Below are 20,205 nucleotides of genomic sequence, written 5' to 3' on the forward strand. Positions count from 1 at the left end.
AATGATCCCGAAGCTTATCTAGATTGGGAAAGGAAGATGGAGTCTAATTTTCTGGTCTAAGGAACTTATGAGCTCAACAAGGTGAAGATTGCAGTCTCAGAATTTCATGGGTACGCGCTTCTATGGTGGGAGCAGTTGGGAGTCACCAGAAATCGCCTGAGGGAACTTCCGATTACTACTTGGGATCAGCTTGTTATACAGATGAGGAAGCGGTTCGTTCCAGCCCATCATCAGCGCGAGATACTCAACAAACTTAGGCGCCTTGTCCAAGGTACGAAGTCTGTTCGAGATTATTATCAAGAATTGGAAACTTTGCTCATTCGTGCAGATTTACGAGAAGGCGAAGAGATGGTAATGTCGAGATTTCTTGGAGGACTTAACCGAGAAATTCAAGACAAGGTGGAACTTCAGGATTTCGCAGATATACAAGAGATGGTGCATAAGGCTGAATTGGTGGAATCTCAAGTCAAGAGGCGAAATTTCAAGTCCACATTCACGCCTAGTGTGCCTAAGCCTAAGGAGATCAGCAAACCAGCTTACTCCAGAGACATCAAACCGCCCTCTACTGGAGTTAAAGAAGAAGCTAAATCTGAGTTCAAGCCTCGAGGTGGTACTTCTATCAGCAATGTGAGGTGTTTCAAATGTCAAGGAATGGGACATTACTCTCGAGATTGTCCAAACAAGAAGGTATTCTTGTTACAAGAGGGAGGAGAGATAGTTCCTCAAGAGGATTCCGAGGCCGAATATGAAACAGCGGAAGAGGAAGAAGCTGCTGCCGTGGGCGAGATGTTGGTTGCCAGAAGGACTTTGAGTGTTCAGAGTCAACCTGAAGAGACTTGTCAGCGAGAGAACCTGTTCCATACGAGATGCTTCATTCAAGGAAAAGTTTGTAGCCTGATCATAGATGGAGGAAGTTGTACTAATGCTGCAAGCGAAGAGATGGTTAAGAAGCTCCAGCTCAAGACTATTCCTCATCCAAGGCCGTATAAGCTTCAGTGGTTGAATGATAGTGGAGCCTTGACCGTATCTCAGCAAGTGAGGGTTTCTCTATCCATTGGGAAGTATGAAGATGAGATTCTATGTGACGTCATTCCCATGGGTTCGAGTCATGTGTTGCTAGGCAGACCGTGGCAATCAGATCGTAGGGTGATACACGACGGTTACACCAACAAGCACTCATTCGAGTTCAAAGGTCGCAAAATTACCCTCCTACCTCTCACGCCTACCGAGATTTATCAAGATCAAGTTCAAATGAAGCTCAAGGAAAAGGAGAAAGTCGCCAACAGCCTCTACATAAACCACAGTGAATTTTCTAAACTCTTTGATCCTGAAATGACTACTTTTATGTTTGTGTACAAGGAATCCCTTGTTAGTACTAACCCTTCACAGGAGCTTCCTAGTGCTATGTTTGAGATTTTGCAGGAATACAAGGACGTTTTTCCAGTAGAAATTCCACCAGGGCTACCTCCAATTCGCGGGATAGAGCATCAGATTGACTTGGTACCAGGATCAGCCTTACCTAACAGGCCAGCATACCGAACCAATCCTGTAGAGACTAAGGAGCTACAGAAGCAAGTGGAAGAGCTGATGAGCAAGGGACATATCCGAGAAAGCTTGAGTCCATGCGCGGTTCCAGTTCTGTTGGTGCCAAAGAAAGATGGTTCCTGGAGGATGTGTGTAGACTGCCGAGCTATCAACAACATCACTGTGAAGTATAGGCATCCGATTCCAAGACTAGATGATATGCTGGATGAGCTCTGTGGATCGACAATCTTCTCTAAGATAGACTTGAAGAGTGGGTATCATCAGATCAGAATGAAGGAAGGGGACGAATGGAAGACGGCGTTCAAGACAAAGCAAGGACTCTACGAGTGGCTAGTTATGCCATTTGGTCTCACCAATGCTCCCAGCACCTTCATGAGATTAATGAACCATGCCCTGAGACCATTCATTGGCGTGTTCGTAGTGGTTTATTTCGACGATATTCTCATCTACAGTAAAGGTTTGGAAGAACATCTAGATCACATCAGATCGGTTCTTGATGTTCTTCGCTCTCAATCTCTCTTTGCTAATTTATCTAAATGTTCATTCTGCACTAACGAAATTGTTTTCTTAGGCTTTGTAGTAAGTGCAGGAGGAGTTAAAGTAGATGAAGAGAAGATAAAAGCTATCAAGGAGTGGCCAACCCCCAAGAACATTGGAGAAGTCCGAAGTTTCCATGGCTTAGCAGGATTCTACAGGCGTTTTGTTCGTGATTTCAGCACCATAGCCGCGCCCTTAACAGAAGTGATCAAGAAAGACGTGGGGTTCAAGTGGGGAGAGGCGCAAGAACAGGCTTTTACAGCCCTTAAAGAGAAGCTTATCAATTCGCCCTTACTAGTACTTCCTGATTTTACTAAGACTTTTGAGATTGAATGCGATGCTTCTGGTGTAGGTATTGGAGCAGTTCTTATGCAGGATAAGAAGCCCGTCGCTTACTTCAGCGAAAAGTTAGGAGGATCAACGCTGAATTATCCCACGTATGACAAGGAGTTATACGCATTGGTTCGAGCTCTCCAGACGTGGCAGCATTACTTATGGCCTAAGGAATTCGTCATTCATACCGATCACGAGTCTCTAAAGCACCTCAAGGGTCAGCAGAAACTTAACAAAAGACATGGGCGATGGATGGAGTTCATTGAGACATTCCCCTACATTGTTAAGTACAAAAAAGGTAAAGATAATGTGGTCGCAGACGCATTATCCCGGAGGTACACTCTTATTTCGACTTTAACATCAAAGTTGATTGGATTTGAGCATATTATAGATCTTTATGAATCTGACACTGACTTTTCTGAGAGCTATGCCAAATGTCATAAGTTTGCCTGTGAGAAATTTTATAGACAGGATGGATACTTGTTCTTCAGTAACCGATTGTGCATACCACGAGGATCCATTCGAGAGTTACTGGTACGAGAAGCTCATGGAGGTGGATTAGCTGGACATTTCGGTGTCACAAAGACACTTCTTGGGCTACAAGAGCACTTCTACTGGCCGAACATGAAGAAGGACGTTGAGAAAATCTGCTCTAGATGTGTCGTATGTAAGATGGCTAAGAGTAAAGTTCAGCCTCACGGTTTGTATACTCCTTTGCCTATTCCTTCTCAACCTTGGACTAATATCTCTATGGATTTTGTAGTTGGCTTACCTCGCACCAGAAATGGTAGAGATTCTATTTTTGTAGTTGTTGACAGGTTTAGCAAGATGGCTCACTTCATCGCTAGCCACAAGACAGATGATGCTGTGAATGTAGCTAACTTGTTTTTCAGGGAAGTAGTACGACTGCATGGAATGCCACAGGTTATCGTTTCAGATCGAGACACGAAGTTCTTAGGACACTTTTGGCGAACGCTTTGGGCTAAGCTGGGAACCAAGCTCTCATTCTCAACTACGTGTCATCCTCAGACCGATGGATAGACCGAGGTGGTGAATAGAACGTTGTCTACACTTCTAAGGACTTTGGTGAAAAGTAACCTCAAGACGTGGGAAGAGTGCCTGCCTCATGTCGAGTTTGCTTACAATCACGCTAAGCATTCTGCTACTCTCTTTTCTCCTTTTGAAATTGTATATGGGTTTAATCCACAATCACCTCTAGACTTGATCCCTTTGCCTTTAAGTGGAAAATGCAGCTTGAATGGCAAGGAGAAAGCTGAACAGGTCCGAAGAATACATGCTAAGGCTAAGGAGAACATCGAGAAGAAGACAAAGCAGTATGAGAAACATGCCAACAAAGGACGAAAGGAACTGATTTTCGAAGAAGGAAATCTGGTGTGGATCCATCTGAGGAAGGAGCGATTTCCAGCTGAGCGAAAGAACAAGCTAATGCCCAGAGTTGATGGACCATTCGCAGTCATCAAAAGAATCAACAACAACGCCTATCAGATTGATCTTCAAGGTAAGTATGATGTTTCTGATACTTTCAATGTTTCTGACTTGCTTCCTTTTGTTGCAGATTCAGATTTGAGGGCAAATCCTTTTCAAGAGGGAGAGGATGATATGATCGTGACCAGCTCAGAGGAGGAGGAACCAGAGGTAGCTGGCAGGATCACTCGTTCCAGAGCTAGAGAGATGGCTAAGGAGGCTCACGCACTCATTGCCACGGAGGACAGCGAACACCAGGAGGCTGGAGCTCACATCTTCAACATCTCTATCTTGAAGAATGAAGAACCCAGTAACAATGACTAGGTAACTTATGTGATGATTCTGTACTCTTTTCCTTGGTGAGGATTTTGGAAGGCAAGGAGGTTCTTCTCCAAGGTTTTTAACGAGGCAGAAATCATTGCTACGTCGAGTTACTTAGAAGTTGTTACTAATGGGTAATAACGTGCTAAGTCACAATGACTTATGCACTAGTTGTTTAGGCGCACCACTTAGGTTTAGAAGGGACGCCTCACTGTTTTATTTTCAAATTAAACTTCTTGTTGTTTTATTTCAAACTCCATGTTGTTTTGTTATTAGGGCTGCGATTTTCTCTCTTAGTCTATAAAAAAGAGAAAATCGCCTATGTCATATTCAGTGAAGAATTTTGATCAAACTTTTAACGTGTTCTTCTCTCTTTTCGATTTCTGAGAACTAAAAAAAACTCTGAAATTCGAATCTTTTAAAACTAATCTGTTTACAAGAGATTCTGCTATCACCATCACATCCCTCTCACGATCCATCGACGAATCCATCCACCACCATCTCAAACCATCGATCCGCCGCATCACACCACCATCTCCCTCCATCGATCTCTCATCGCGCCACCATCGCTTCATCACGCCAATATCATCGCATCTGTCCCTCCAAGTCACGATCTCAATTCGCCTGTTGCCTTATCTTCAGAGTTGATCTCCTCGGATCGTATCATTTAATTACCGGTCTCGTCCGTTGATAAGCAGTCTTGGTGTCTGAAGCAGCTAATGAGATGGTCGTTTGTGAGGCCTGCTGTTTGCATGAACGAGTAAATAACTGTTGGACTAACACTGCGAAAGCCTCTGCGAACAAGATCTTTGCTAATCAACTCGGCTTTGGAAGTCTTCACAGGGACTTGGCGTGGGTACCGGAATTGGCTCTGAGTAGGCTTTTGGTTAACGAAGTTCCAAATGTACTTGTCAAATGATCCAAATTCAACTATTATCTGGATTGGAGAAAACCAATAACAGTTAAAAAAAAAACAAATGTTAATTTACAAACACACAAAGTTTGATCAGGTTCACATATGTTAAGAGTACCTTGCGAACTTGGTTTGCATTTTCGAGGATTGACCGTAGCTTTTGCTCTGACAGTAGTGAGATGGTAGCAATCTCAGGGGATGTTATCTTTTTGTTAGTTAGCTCGGATATTGCAACTGGATCAAAGTCCATGAAAACTTCCCTGTTTAAATCAAGCAAAAGAATTTCTGAGATTTGAGCTTATAAGAAGGTGAAGATGTTACACCACGAAAGCTTTGGTTCTGGTTACCTGAACAATTGTCTTTTGGAAAGAATGTCTTTCCAAGATAGTTCCGCAAGAGCACCAGACAGGCTTAATAACTCGAAAAGTTTCCTGCAACCAATTAAACGAATAAGAGAGTTTATAAGAACAAAGAGCATCGCTCGGATCAGCAACGAACAAAAAAAAAAAGAGGTCAGTATAAGAGAACACATTGCGTACTTGTCGTTATGGACGGGAACTCCCCACTCTTCGTCGTGAAAAGCAATGTAACATTGGTCTTTAACAAGAAACAAAAAAAGAAAAAGAAAAATTATCGGTCAATTCATAGCAGAGGAAAAGATTTAATCCGAGATAAAGTGAATGCGTTAGCCCATCAGAGTATAGAGAAATGACAAAGAAACTAATCTCTACAATTCCTATTTTTGTGGTCGTTGTTTAATAGAGATCTGCCTGATCACAAAAGCAATAAAATACTTAATATTTGAGCTCTACATTCAGATACTAACTTCCAAACTCAATTACCAAGAAATGGAGCACAAATCTTCAAACTAACTCAAACTCAGAATCATTTGAAGGACACTGACCCTTCAATCGCTTAACAGGTAAACCCAATCATCAATTACATAAATTGCTGCTAACTAATATGTGGAAGCAATTGAATCCTACAAAAAAAAAAAAAAACTGGAAATGATGAATAAGAGAGACTGAAAATGATGATTGTTACCAGATTTGGGAGTGATCCAAGCACATCTCTTACGACCATCAGAGAAGCAATCACCGGCCTTCTCATCTCTCTCCTCCGTCAGATTCCTTCTCAGTGAAGATGAAGAGTTTGACCCACTCCGCCGCAAAACCCTCTTCCCGCTCGAAGTAGACGCCATACTCAACGGCGACGACTCGCACGAAGACGACGCATCCGACGAATACGATGCGTTCATCGAGACACCGTTTCGCCTCAGAGCTGAAGGGCTTAGAGGCGAGCAATGCGGCATTTTCTTCGCCGTAAAGGTTAGGTTTTTCGTTTGATCAGCCACAGGCTTCTTCACCGGCTTTGTCACCGGTTTCTGCTGCAGCTTGTTACCGGCGAGACCAAGAACTGATCGGAACTCTCGGTCGGCGGAATCCACTGACCGGACTCGCGATGGAGCCGACATTGACCTAAAAGTCTCCGATTTTTAGAAAAATGTTCTCTTCAAATCACAACTCCTTTTAACACGACTGAGAATTGCAATTTCCCAAACAAGCCTCAAACCAATTCCCAAGAGAATTTACACCAAATTCGAAAAACCCTAGAAAACAAGTAGCTGCATTCCCTACAAACTTAAATGAAAGTCGTCACCTAAATTTCCCCCTATTCTTAAGAAATCTTGTAGCGAAATCAAGGCGAGTCCAAGTTGCTCATTTAGAGATCACGGGAAAGAGTAAGGTTTATTACATACATAAGAAAGTTGAAAGCGAAAAACAAAAGAAAATCTTTGTAATAGTGACGAGAAAAAAACGCTCCACAAAAAAAAAAAAAAAAGAGATGACTTTTCCGATCGATAACGAAAGGAATCGAATTGAGGAAGAGAGAGTAAGAAGAGTACGAAGGAAGAGAAGTTGTCGTTAGCCAGTCGCAGTTTAACACGTCAGCGTTTGGTTCCTCCGCTTTTTTTTTCTACTTAGGAGTTGGACCCGACCCGAATGAAGCGGGTCAAAGGTTTTTTTTTTTCTTGTGTGTGTGGCCATTTGTTGTATTTGTTTTTAGTTTCAATAGATCGGATCCAAACAACGGGTCTTAAATCTTAAACCCGATACAGAAAGAAATTTGAGATCGATCAACTTAAACAAGTATTTTCTTGCTTAATGATTGCTATACAGTACTTGGTAGATCAGGAATGTTTTTGTCTTATTCATACCAAGACAAAAAGTTTTAATTAGTCCATAGACAAAATGCATTTTAATACAAGGTCCAAAAATAGACATTTAAGTATGTACGAAAAGAAGAGGTTTTGTTTATTACAAATTTTCACTATGGTATACGTTTATTACAGATTTCCTCTTTTCTTGTGTTTATCACACGTGTCCCTAGAGTTTTAAATAATTACAACTAATTAGTATGGTTTAATCTTTATCACAGATACTTCTGGTAACTTTTTATTTTACATATTTTCTTACAGTTTTGAATAAATTGCATATAATTCGATATTTTATAGTTATTACACATATTTCCTACAGTTTTGATTTATTACATCTTTTCCACAGTTTTATTTTATTTCACTTAGGTTTTCTTTATTAAGTATGCCGCCTAAGGAGGATATAACGATTATGAACTTAACAGATGATATTAATTTTTGGCGGTCAAAGTTTAAGAGTCATTCTTTAAACCATGCGAAAAGAAAATCAAATGAGACTGCCCATTTGTTGGCAAAGAAAGGCACTCCAAACAATAGCTACTTCTCGGATTTTGTTTATCCACCTTCGTATTGGTTACTAATACTTTGTATTCTCGTCGAAAAAAAAGACAGAGAAGGACTGGTGAAATATATACATCTCATACATTTCTTGATTGATCAGACTAGAGAAGATAAACCATAACATATCGGCAGATTTACACAAATCCCAACAAAATACTCTTCTTTTTGTTGAGCCGACGTTAAATTTTCTATCAGTTGACGACGAAAATAAGAAGCAGAAGGAGAACATCGAATAAAGATTCCACAACTCTGTGAGTACCCCATTTCTTCATTCGTCGGATGCCAGATCAAAATATTCTATGCGCCATTAACTGATTCTTTGTATCAAGTCAAGTGCAGAAGAGACGAAATTTTCTATTGTTGCCGCAAAGATGGAGAAAACTGGCAGATATCATAAAGGAGAATCTTGGAAAAACATCATTAGCTTTGGCATATAGGGCAAGATAAATCTCATAGTTTGCTTCAACAACAATTCCGTAGATTTACCGAAAAAACTCTAGAAAATGTATAAACTCCAGCAGCATTATCCATGGAACTGTGAAATCAGTTCGGTTACAAAACTCGGAAAGAAAACAATCAAACAACAAGATAGTAAATAAAGGACCTGGCTTTCATGGAAGTTAAGCTCTTCTAACTAGTGGGTTATGCAGAGGAATCAGGAGACGGATTTGGCACGAGCACTTGGATCCTCTTTTGATTCTACAAGCATCATGAAAACATAACCGAGGCACCAGAGGAGGATGTATTGGAATGGAATCCAAGAGAGGCAAGCCAATAAAGACATGATACTCCCAACATACTGCGGATCTCTGATGACTCCAAATGGGAACTCTGTAACCCACGGTATTGTCTTCCCAAATCTAACACCGTAATAAGTTCCAGCTTCACCTAGCAGTTGATATACCCTGCAAAGATGTGACCTTTAAGTAACAAAACTTTACTATATGGGAGCTCAGTTACAGAACATACAAGTGTTCACATCACACTTCCCCTTCAAACATCGTATTCTCTAGTGCGAGAAAACACGCAGCTTCACATACCAGTTGATATACCTTGCAAAGATGTGGTCTTTTAAGTATCAAAACTTTACAAGAGATGAGACTAAACAAGATTCGATGATTGAAACTTGAAAAAGACAAAAACTTTCACAACCAGTAGAGATTAGATCGCGATGAAGGAAGGTGTCACAAATGCGATTTCAAACAAAGAGAAAAAAAGGGTGGAATCAAGATTCCTATCTTCCTTAATCTCACGCATTCGATTCAACAGATTCAGAGAAAAAAGGGGAGACAAAAGATTTGGACCTGAAGTTGAGAAACTGGCCAAAGGCCATGAGAGGCCAGAAGTAGAGCGGAGGCGGCCAGGAGAGAGAGGCGACGGAGAAGAGAGAGAGAATTTGAGCAGCCTTGAGCACGTGGGAAACACGCGCCATCACCATCGATGGGTCTCTTCCATGTCCGCAGAGATTCACCCAAGACTGAGGATTCGTCCATAGCCACCAGTAGAACGGAAATGGCAATAGAACTCCGATCCCTGCCACTATTCCCATTTCTCTTACGTTTTTTTTCTTTTTGCCCTTTTTCACGATTTTTTCTCGCTCTTTAATGTTTTTTTTTGCTGATTTTTCCGAAGAAATCTGAATCTCGTTCAGACAACTGATTTTGGGTTTTTAAATGGGCGTCAGTAGTTTTCAGCCCAATATATATCTAGTACAAGCATTTAAAATGCAAGTGTTTTTGTGTTCCAATGGATACATCAGTTTTTCTCTAAATTTTGATCAGAGAATGTCATGTGATCAGATTTTTGTCATACGATCAAAATTATGTGATCGGATTAATTCATCTGTAGAGAGAGCATAAAAAATCAGGTGTTTTAACTCTCGGATATCCTTAGCTTAGACAATGAATGGTGAAGACAGAATTGAACTTTCTTGTACATAAAGGTTGATTAAACCAGAAAAAAGAAGAAGAAGAAATAACCTTGATGTGACTCTTCACAGTTAACATTCTGTTCTGAAGTTTTAGGTATTATAAGAGAACATTCTAACTACTACTTAACTTAGTTCCTCTGTATCAGGAGCATCAAAATCAGGTTCTGGTGGCTTTTGCAGATTCATCAAACTTTTCGAACTCTCGGAGACTCTTAGCTTATGACCCTTTAGCGCGTTAGCAGCAAATCTTGATGCCAATACCGTGGAACGCAATCTAGAACTTGAACCAACAGAACTATCACTCCTTGTAACCAGACCCACATTATCATCATAATCGTAATCATCTTTATAATCTAATTCTTCTTCTTCTTCTTCTTCTTTACGTCTTAGCTCTGCATTTTTCCTTCTTAAATGCCGACGCCAAGCGGCTTGGATAAAACAAGCAGCCCAAGTCCTCCATTGTTGAGAGTAAAACCTGAAAGTCTGTTGAACCTGACGACTATGAAGACGCCTAAACTGACTTGCCACAAACTTAAGCTCTTCAGCTTCTAAGGCAAAAGCCTCTACTTCAGTTAGAGCCTTCACTGTTCTTGTAGAAGAAGGTAAGTTGGAGCCTGCTTTAGGGTCAAGCGCCCAAGTCAGAAGCTCTTCACCACAAAAGTCACCTTCTTTCAATAACCCTCTGTTGAAGAAACCGCTTCGTCCACCATCTGTCGTTACACTCTCTAACCGGCCTCGGATTATGAAAAGCATTTCGTTAACCGGATCTCCTTCTCGCACTATATAAGTGCTCTCTGTGTATAGACTAGGCTTCAGTCTCTCACAGATCGCGTCTAGTAATCTCTCATCCATATTAGCAAACAGAGGAACCTATTAAAAAAAATGAAAAACACATTGTTCCTTGCGAGTCAAGTATAAATCTATTGACAATTCACATCCTCATTTTTAATAAAACTTACCCTGCGAACTAAATTCAGACAGAGATGGCGTTTGATGTCTCTTCGGAGATCTTTTGGTAAACTCTGGACTATGTTTTCTTCGTCGACACCTCTTGTTTCCAACCATTTATATTGATCATAGCGTCTTACTCGTTCCCTCAAGTTCTGCGGAAGTGACCTATGGTGCATCCACTGCTCAGAATCGCGTCTTTTGACCCTCATTTCCTCTAGACGAACCGTAAGTGACTGAAGATAAGTCTGCATGTTTCCTATGAGAAGTGCAAACAGGAGAAGCCCGGCTACAGCAATTGCAATTGAAAATAGAACTTCTCCTGGATATGTACTCGTTTGCAGCCCTTGACCTAACGTGCTGTACACGAAAAATACACCCTAGATGTTAAAATTTACATCACTAAACTAACAGTTATTCGTTGATCTCAATGTTTTTTAACCTGAGATTTTGAAGACCCCACCAAAGACAGTAACAAAACTTGGAGAAAAACGTTGTCGACGATACAATTCCAGAAGACACAGCCTGGCTATAGATCCCGTAGTTGAATTTAGAATCATCGCTTTTAGCAGAACAGTTGTTCTTGAATAGATCAGGGACTGATTTGATCCACTCGGTGTCTCGATTGCTCATGAATTTGCTGCCACAATACAGAATCTGAACGCAGAGCTTAGGATCCGGCTGGACTTTACAAGCGGATCTCAAACATGTATCATTCCGTTCCACAGACAGCATGTACCAGAACGCACCAGTTATCTGCCAAAGTAAAAACAACATTTTAGAAACAGAGACAAATTAAGCACAAAAAAGCTGTTGTCTGAATTTTTAACCTAATGATGGGATGGATTTTGAAAAGCTTACGTGGCTTGCAAGCATATACCAAAGGAGGTAATAAGCAGCACCAGCCCAAGCACCTTCAGCGAACGCTCCTGCGGTTTTCTTGAGCTCTGATGTTAAAGGAATAAACCTAACGAATCTCGGTATGTACTGAGTGATCACTATGTGTAATAATGCCTGTTTCGTCGGTAATACATCTGTTCCTTTAGATCCATGAAGAAATTTCCACACTGCAATCTGCAAGAGCAACACCAAGAATAAGCAGTTCAAGAAATCAATACATATCCAATGATCACTGAGTTAGTAACACACAAAGATTCACGCTTTAGCTAGTGAATACTAAACACACAAAGACTGAAGCTTTAGTAAACACTAAAACTCAACGATTACAGATTCACTCAAAAGTATACACACAAAGATTGAAACTTTAGTAAATAGAAACAGAAAGAGTGAAGCTTTTTCATAATATAGTAAAGCACAAAGATTCACGCTTAAATTAGCTAGTGAATACTAAACACACAAAGACTGAAGCTTTAGTAAACACTCAACGATTGAAGGTTCACTCAAAAGTATACACACAAAGATTGAAACTTTAGTAAATAGAAACAAAAGAGTGAATCTTTTTTTTACCTGAGGTAAAGGAAGGACAGCGAGGAAATCGACAATGAAATAACGAGTCAAATAACGTTCAGCAATCTTTGCAGGGTCAATCACAAGCTCGCCTCTTCCAAACACACGAGAGGAAGGAGCAATATAAGCTGTACGGAACTGAAGAGCCATTCGTGTCAGGTAAAAAACATCGATGATCGTTCTAAGAGTCGTAGTCGTCACAGCTAATTTAGAGTCGATTCCAATGCAGTTCCCTGAGTTGTCGACTATCGGGAGATAGAAGAAGAGAGGATCAACAGAGACAGCAAGGATACAGGAGATAACGAACATTCTGTTCCATAACAAAAGTGTTCTGTCTTGAGGATCAAAGATTTTCTTTTCGGATACTCTTAGATCTTCTGGGAAAACAGCTCTCGTCACGCCTGATGTCAGAGATTTTCCGATTGTTTTTAGACCCTCAGATCCGATTTTAACGCCTTCCCTAAAGGATTTGGATGTGTTCTTCGTCTTTCCTCCTCCTCCTCGGCCAGTTAGGTTGAACAATCCGAAACAGGATCGCTTCATTCCTGTAGCAGTAGAAGACATTGACACCCTCGAATCTGTATCATCTAACCTGTCATTAAGATATTAACAACGACATTCATAGATCACGAGGGGGTTAAAACAACTGAATCTGATTCAACAACGTGAAACAAGGATCAATCTCGTTGATTTTGTTTCTCTTTTTACCTTACGAATTTTTCTCTCTGGCCACCTATATATTGGGATTTGTACATTTTCTCGGAGAATCGATCACATATGTGCGAACCAAAGCCTAGCAATATTCAAAATTTATTTCTCTTTTTTCATGAACAAACCTGATAAAAAAATCATATAAAAAGAAACCTGATATATTAAGTTTTAACAAAAGCTGTCAGAGCAAAATTCCTAATTTATCTTTATCTCCCAGACTTACGGTGATTGGTAATGACGAGAAGGGTCTGAACATTTCTAGGATCTAGGGTTTGAAACTTGGGGAAGAAGAAAGGAAGGAGAAAGAATTACGCATTCCCACCTTACATGGCGGAGGAAGCTGGGGGAGAGAGAAACGGAAGAGTGCCACGTAGTCATGGCTGTAACCAAATCAATATACCGGTTAAATCCCGTTCAAGCCAAATTCTGAGGACTACAATTACTACATTTTTGCTATTTAATTTCCACAACAGTAATAATTCTCTTTTTATCAAGAAAATAAGTCCCAGTAATATTATTTTCCAATCCTATATAATTTGGCTTGCTATTTCATTCTAAAGTAAATGGACACATGGCATCCAAGTCATCCTCATTAACGATTTAACAAGAGTAAGGTTTCGAATTAATGTTGACAAAAAAGTTAGTACTCATATGAATATTTTAAATTTTAAATTTTACTCGACTATAAAATTACCACATCTAAAAATATTACGGGACACAACAACTGGCCGATTTCTCCGATGAAAGGATGTTTGAGATAATTTGTCCTATAAAGCAAAAAAAAAAAATAGGTTCTTGAAGTAATTCTACAGGCTATATATAACATATTTTATGGATTGGAAATAGCTCGTTTTTTTTCTATGGCATTATGTATATACAACATCTCGGACATATAACAAATACCAAACAGGTGACAAGCTAAACTGCTAAAGATCAAGCCAAAAAAAAGAGACTCAGTGGAATTACGAATACCACTGGACCGTGTCGACTCTTCACCAATTTCTAAAAAGAATAAAAAATAGCCATTGTTCAAATTGAACATTGTAAGAGCGCATGCAATACAACAAAAAGACAGTGGAGATTCTTTTACCCTGACTCCCTGCTCACTCCTTTATTTTTTTTTTCTTATAACAAAAAAATTCAAAAATCTGAGTGCACATGAAACTGTTGGTCCACAAACATCCACTCATGAATTTATCACAACATAAAGAATGGGACATCCCATAGAGTTTTTTGTTTCTTTATGACCTTAAACATTATATTTGTCGAAACAATACCAAAATCGTTATGGTTCTTTCTTTCCAAAATCCCTCGAATTGAACATAAAAATCCATTGCAATCTTTGAGATTCGTGCAGATTTTGCCAAACAGCTACTACGTCCTTTTCAACTCCGAGTGTGATCAAAGCAATGTTTTGCTTATGGTTGATGCTAAAATATTATTTTTATCGTAGAGACAAGACTATAAAAGTGGGGTAAATTACGTGTATATTAAAGATATTGGGCAAAATTACAAAATCAATATTTTACGCATAACTCCCGAAGCAGTCAAAGCGGATCTTGGACATTTCGCCTCCCAACTCGTTAACTAGTTTCTTCTCTTTCTTTTTTTTCTTGAATATCGTTAACAAACTAACTAATCTCCTCTCTTAGTTATCCAAAAGTTCAATTTATATTTGAGCAAGTAAACGACGAGGACAAAAAAATGCGTATTTTAACGAGAAAAGTCTAATCTTAAACATCACTGTATGATCCACTACCCAAAAGCAAGTAACATCATCATTAAAAAACAACATTATCATTTCCTAACTTTCTTTTTTAATTACAACTTTTTTTGTCATCTTTCATTTTTTGTCAAATCCATCCACTATAGTATGCCTCTTTCTTTTTCTATTTCTCTATACGTAATTATTATGCAGTTTGAACCTCGATTTCTCAGTATATGAAAATCAAATCTATATTTTTTGAACGTGGAATATAATTTTAAGATTTTTAATTCTCAAAGTAAACTATAAAGAAAAAAAAGCAAACTCATGAACAGCTTTTTTCCTCTACACATTCTCAACGACTAGATTCAGAGTTAGATACCGAATGTTCAGAAACAATTCCATCTTTCAAATTCAATAGCAAGGATCAGAGAGATGCCTTCAAGACCAAACCCACCCCGACCAAAGCTGTTCATCAACAGAACAAGAGTTGTCTTCTTGATCCTTACAATTTCATCTTCTCTTGTCATCTTCTTCGCAATTCTCTACTTCATATATCACCTCTGGAATTCTCTTCTCAACCGCTCTAGAACCATCCCTTTCTCTGACGTTGGTGCGTCGCCATCAAAGCTCCAGCTTTTCTCTTACAAAGAGCTTAAACTAGCAACGAACGATTTCGACGAATCCAACGTGATTGGAAAAGGCGGCTCGGGGACTGTGTTCAGAGGCATTACCAGAGACGGCAAGCTTTTCGCGGTTAAGAGACTCGATAATCTCTCTCTTCAAACAGAGACTGAGTTTCAGAACGAGTTACAGATTCTGGGTGGGTTAAAATCGTCTCTTTTGGTCACCCTTTTAGGATACTGCGTGGAGAAGAATCTGAGGTTCTTGATTTACGAGTATATGCCCAACAAGAGCCTTCAAGAGCTTCTGTTCAACGAAGATGGAGATTCGTGCTTGAGTTGGGAAAGGAGATTCAGTATTGTCCTCGATGTAGCGAAAGCTCTCGAATTTATGCATTTCGGGTGTGACCCACCAGTGATTCACGGAGATATCAAGCCCAGTAATGTTCTTCTGGATTCTGAGTTTAAGGCAAAGATTTCGGATTTCGGTTTGTCTAGAGTGAAAGTGGAGGGAGGTTATGGGGTTGATTTGTTCAGCCAGGATCTGGGGAAAAGTCAAGAACTTTCTGGGAATTTCGGAGGAGAGAGCACTCCTCAGACCGGCTTTGCTACTCCAACGCATCATGAGGTAGATTTCGCTCTCGCTCTTGCTCTACAAGCTTCTTCATCTTCGAAGAATAGCAGAACAAGTCGTAACATTAAGGCAATGAATCTGAATTCGATGAGCTTAGCTATTGAAGGTGAGACAAAAGGAAAAGAGGTTTCAAACGATGCGGATGATGATTCGAAAGTGAATCATATCGTGTTGTCATGTGAGGATCATGAGTTTGATCAGAGCAAGGAGATGAATTTGAGCCCTAATTCGGTTCTAGATTTGGGGAAAGGGTCGAAACAATGGGGGAGAGATTGGTGGTGGAAGCAGGAAGGGAGTGGTGAATTGTGTAGTAAAGATTATGTCAGGGAATGGATTGGGAGTCAGATTCACACAGCGAACCCGGATTGGGAAGATGAGAAGAAGATCATCAACACTCCTGAACTGGGAATTTCGGCTAGGACAGTCGATAAAGCGGAAGATCGAGATGGGTCTGGTTTGAATGAATCTAGGTTTGACACTCTAGAAGAGAAGTTTGCAAAGGAAGAGATGAGTGAGAGGAAGAACAAGAAATCGAAAAAGAAGAAGAAGAAGCATAGGAATATGGAGGAATGGTGGAGAGAGGAGGAACATCAAGAAGAGATGAACAATAAAAAGAAGATTAAAGTTCTGAGAATCAAGTTCAAGAATCGTTTAAAAGTCTCACATTTTCGTTACTGTTTCCGTGGTAAGGGTGAAAACAGCGTGGAAAACCGGGAAGGAGAAGCAGCGGGAGAGTTTAGCTTCAGAAGAGGATGGCGAAGGAAAAGCAATAGCAGCAGCAAGAAGAAGAAGAACAACAATAATAGATCAATGGGGAGTGAGATGTGGAGTGGAGATTTGTTCAGCCGTGAGTTAAGCAGCACGACGAGTATGAGAGGGACATTGTGTTACATAGCACCAGAGTATGGAGGCGGTTGCTGTTACTTAATGGAGAAAGGCGATATCTACAGCTTTGGAGTACTGATTCTAGTGATAATCTCAGGTAGGAGGCCTTTACATGTCCTTGCATCGCCTATGAAACTTGAAAAAGCGAATTTGGTGAGTTGGTGTAGGCAATTGGCTCAGTCGGGGAATGTTCTTGAGCTAGTGGACGAGAAATTGAAGGATGTGTATAACAAGGAAGAAGCCGGATTGTGCATTAACTTGGCTTTGGCTTGCCTACAGAAAGCGCCTGAGTTAAGGCCTGATATTAGTGAAGTTGTGAGGATCTTGAGAGGGGAAATGGAGATTTCCTCGACTGCTTTCGAGTTTTCTCCATCACCTCCAGCAAAATTATATGGCAGTAGATCGAAGTGGGGAAGTTAAAAAACAGGGCAATGCAGAGTAGTAGTTTGAAGTTTGATCTGATCCTTTCTTTATTTGTCGAAATTGTTGGGTGTTACTTAAGAGAGCTTTTAGCTTTTAAGAATTGTATTATGTTGTAATTTTTGTAAACTATGAAGGAGATGCGAATTCCATCAAAAACCCATTAGAATAGATATCAATTATAGTTCAACTGCAGTTTCATCTTGAGACATTTCTCAATTTGATCGCCAGTGAAGTTTGTTTAATAAATCATAAATGTTCCTTTTGTGTTTAATGGGCATACTCTGAATGAAAACCAAGTTAGAATGTTCCTTTTGTGTTTTTTTTTTGGTTGGTTTTAAGTTCTTTTTGTGTTTGAATGAAAACCAAGTTAGATTTTGAAAAAGCAACTAAGTAATAAAATTACACAAGCTTGCAAGCTGCAAACTGAAGTAAACAATTCATAAATCAAGGGACCCATAACTTTCTTGATGGACGAAAATGATGGTTCCTTGAAATGCGGCATGAAAATTGCTAACACTCAAAAGAATCCAAGGCCGTACCAATCATCATGGCTCATGAGTCATGACACAAGAATTTAATAATAACGAAAACCAAGGACAAAAGAACACAGAAAAATAAAAAATGGACAACTAGAGCTCTGAAGATCTTGCCTTTGAAACACATTGAGCTCAGCCTTTGCCTGTTGCGCGGTCTGGTTCATATCATTGACACATTGAGCTCAAATATCTTGTACTTGAACGTGCAGCGATCATGGGAACCTTGTGTGCATATATAACAATAAAGAACCAGACTAGTTTCTAATGTCTTTCATGTAACCAGGAGAGAATTTACTAGATCAGCATGGTTGCAAGTGATAATATACTGCAGATGCATGGATATTCTCCTCCAGCATAAGCAAAGGTAACGATTATCAATCTGGTCAACGGAAGAAAAAATTACCTTGAAAATTGCACGGCGGATGCAGTGAAAGCATGTAAACTAAATGGAACAGATGGGCTAGGAACAAAGCTTCTGGTCTCGTGCAGATTGCACATATCACAGTTCAGAAGAGTGAAGACCTTAAGGTCTGAGAATCTAGTCATTACTTGAGTGATCCTTTGATCAGAATCTTCAAGTCTTACCCGTATCTGATTCCTTTTTATATATTGATCGTTGACCCTTATAGCCTCCCCGATAGCCAACTTTTTGAAGATCTCTGCTCTTGCTTTTTCTGACCCCCTTTACCTTTTGCTCCTCAAGCAGTTTCTGGAGCTTAGGATTTCCTGAAAACCCCTTTGATTTCATCTCTGAATATATCACTCTGGCCTTTTCAAGCCACCCACATGTCAAAAGGCCCTGTACCGTAGCCAAGTAAAGAGCAGGATTAGCCACTATCTCAAAACGAGCCATTTCTGCCCACATCTTCAAAGCATTCTCCGGTTGCTTTTCCTTGAACAATTTTCCAAGAATGAGGAGAAAAGTATCTTCTTTAGGCTTTAAACAAGAAATCTTCATTTGGCCTAAGACTTCTAAAGTTTGATCGAAATTTACAGCCTCAAGGAATGCATGAAATGTATCAACTGTTAGACTTAAGTTCTCACTTATCATGGTCGCCAATACATTCCTGGCTTCTTTCAGCTTTCCAGCCTCACAAAGGGGACGTATCAACGAGTTGTAAGTGACTGAATCTGGCTTTAATCCTTCCTCCTTCATCTTTTCCATAAGCCTCATAGCTTCATCAAAGCAATTCTCACGGGTCAACACATAAACCAAAGAATTGTAAACTTCAATCCCTGGGGCCAACCCTCGTTTCTTCATTTCATCATAGAGCCTGAGAGAATCGAAAAGGTTCCCAACTTTAGAGAAGCAAGAGATCATGTGGCTGTAAGAGTCCTTGTTGGGCGTGATACAGTAATTCCCCATCTCTCGCCAAATCCTCTTCGCTTCAGTCACATCAGTCCAAATGTTACACCAACCATTAAGAATTATGTTGAATCCCTCAACATCAACCGGAAAGAGCTTTTTGCTTGCAAGCATGAACTCTTCAGCTTTTTCAATGTGCCCATGTCTACACAAGGCATATAGCAATCCTTGAAATGCTTCTTCATCAGGAACGTGCTTAAACTTATCCATGATATGGAATGTACGAATAGCTTGGCTAGTATCATTAGCAGCAGCATATCTTCATCAAATCCATAGAAAAAAAATTCAATACCTAGTCAAAATTAACAAAACAAGAACAGCAGAAGAGAAACTTGTCATCTTCTCTAGGTGAAGAGAAAATCTAAATTAAGAAGACAGAAACTCTAACCTGTCCATCATGAGAAACATGGCCTTTCTAGTATCCCTTGAAACATGAAACATATCACGGATCAAACACCAAGCAATGTTGAACTTTTGATGATTACCCAACACCCAGATCATCAAATCACAAGCTTTCTGATCATCGCAGCCGCGTTTCTCGCCCCATTTGAATGCCAGAAAGGCAAGCCTCCATTCATCTCTTAATTCCCAGATTAATGAGGACAAAGAATCACGATTAAGATCAAAGGATGACTCCTCTAGAGAAGCTATGGCATCGGCCTCCTCCGACTCTAACTCAGAGACCTGTCTGATTAAATCAATCAGACCTTGTTCCAGCGGAGCAAGGGCTTGGTTGATAACAAATGTTTCGGAGATGATTTGGGTGGAGAATCGATTGGACAAGATAAAATGTGGTACATGGCTTAACATTTGAGGATGCACAAGACCCGCTCGACGAAATGCTGAAGAGACAGAACCAATGTGGAAAGATGAGTTAGAAACCGATCTCGACACTGCACGAAGCAGGTACTGATGTTGAACAATCCACAATTGTGGCGTTCGCCTTAGCTTTCTAACAATCGCAGCATAGCTCATCGCAAGTCAAGGACTGAAACTGAACTATGAGTCGGGGTTTAATGGAATCTATTTTAGTTTTGAAAAATAGATAAATATCTTGGTCTAATATG

The 20,205-nt window shown here is 40.0% G+C and overlaps 5 protein-coding genes across 5 annotated transcripts; 1 reads left to right on the forward strand and 4 right to left on the reverse strand.

The window, feature by feature from the left end:
- Positions 1 to 4,592: 4,592 nt before the first annotated feature.
- Positions 4,593 to 6,948, reverse strand: LOC18007795 (DNA-3-methyladenine glycosylase 1). The gene is made up of 5 exons (XM_024153145.1): positions 6,179 to 6,948; positions 5,674 to 5,731; positions 5,482 to 5,565; positions 5,253 to 5,394; positions 4,593 to 5,158 (listed from the first exon to the last, which is right to left on the reverse strand). Exons 1-5 carry the CDS (start codon positions 6,606 to 6,608, stop codon positions 4,889 to 4,891), a joined length of 984 nt encoding a protein of 327 aa, XP_024008913.1. The 5' UTR covers positions 6,609 to 6,948; the 3' UTR covers positions 4,593 to 4,888.
- Positions 6,949 to 8,414: 1,466 nt separating this feature from the next.
- On the reverse strand, positions 8,415 to 9,514 carry LOC18008660 (phosphatidyl-N-methylethanolamine N-methyltransferase). Its single transcript, XM_006389778.2, has 2 exons — positions 9,215 to 9,514; positions 8,415 to 8,815 (listed from the first exon to the last, which is right to left on the reverse strand). Exons 1-2 carry the CDS (start codon positions 9,457 to 9,459, stop codon positions 8,566 to 8,568), a joined length of 495 nt encoding a protein of 164 aa, XP_006389840.1. The 5' UTR covers positions 9,460 to 9,514; the 3' UTR covers positions 8,415 to 8,565.
- A 449-nt stretch (positions 9,515 to 9,963) lies between these two features.
- Positions 9,964 to 13,242, reverse strand: LOC18008625 (putative cyclic nucleotide-gated ion channel 8). The gene is made up of 7 exons (XM_006389779.2): positions 13,190 to 13,242; positions 12,964 to 13,048; positions 12,256 to 12,847; positions 11,650 to 11,862; positions 11,231 to 11,544; positions 10,800 to 11,148; positions 9,964 to 10,710 (listed from the first exon to the last, which is right to left on the reverse strand). Exons 2-7 carry the CDS (start codon positions 13,008 to 13,010, stop codon positions 9,964 to 9,966), a joined length of 2,262 nt encoding a protein of 753 aa, XP_006389841.1. The 5' UTR covers positions 13,011 to 13,048; positions 13,190 to 13,242.
- A 1,794-nt stretch (positions 13,243 to 15,036) lies between these two features.
- Positions 15,037 to 17,524, forward strand: LOC18008700 (putative receptor-like protein kinase At1g80870). The gene has a single exon (XM_006389780.2). The coding sequence runs from the start codon at positions 15,107 to 15,109 to the stop codon at positions 17,231 to 17,233; it is 2,127 nt and encodes a 708-aa protein (XP_006389842.1). The 5' UTR covers positions 15,037 to 15,106; the 3' UTR covers positions 17,234 to 17,524.
- Positions 17,525 to 17,737: 213 nt separating this feature from the next.
- Positions 17,738 to 20,113, reverse strand: LOC18009080 (pentatricopeptide repeat-containing protein At1g80880, mitochondrial). Its single transcript, XM_006389781.2, has 2 exons — positions 19,527 to 20,113; positions 17,738 to 19,397 (listed from the first exon to the last, which is right to left on the reverse strand). Exons 1-2 carry the CDS (start codon positions 20,111 to 20,113, stop codon positions 18,347 to 18,349), a joined length of 1,638 nt encoding a protein of 545 aa, XP_006389843.1. The 3' UTR covers positions 17,738 to 18,346.
- Positions 20,114 to 20,205: the final 92 nt, after the last annotated feature.

Source organism: Eutrema salsugineum, unplaced genomic scaffold (genome assembly GCF_000478725.1).
Source record: "Eutrema salsugineum unplaced genomic scaffold, Eutsalg1_0 scaffold_9, whole genome shotgun sequence".
Taxonomy (NCBI): Eukaryota; Viridiplantae; Streptophyta; class Magnoliopsida; order Brassicales; family Brassicaceae; genus Eutrema; species Eutrema salsugineum.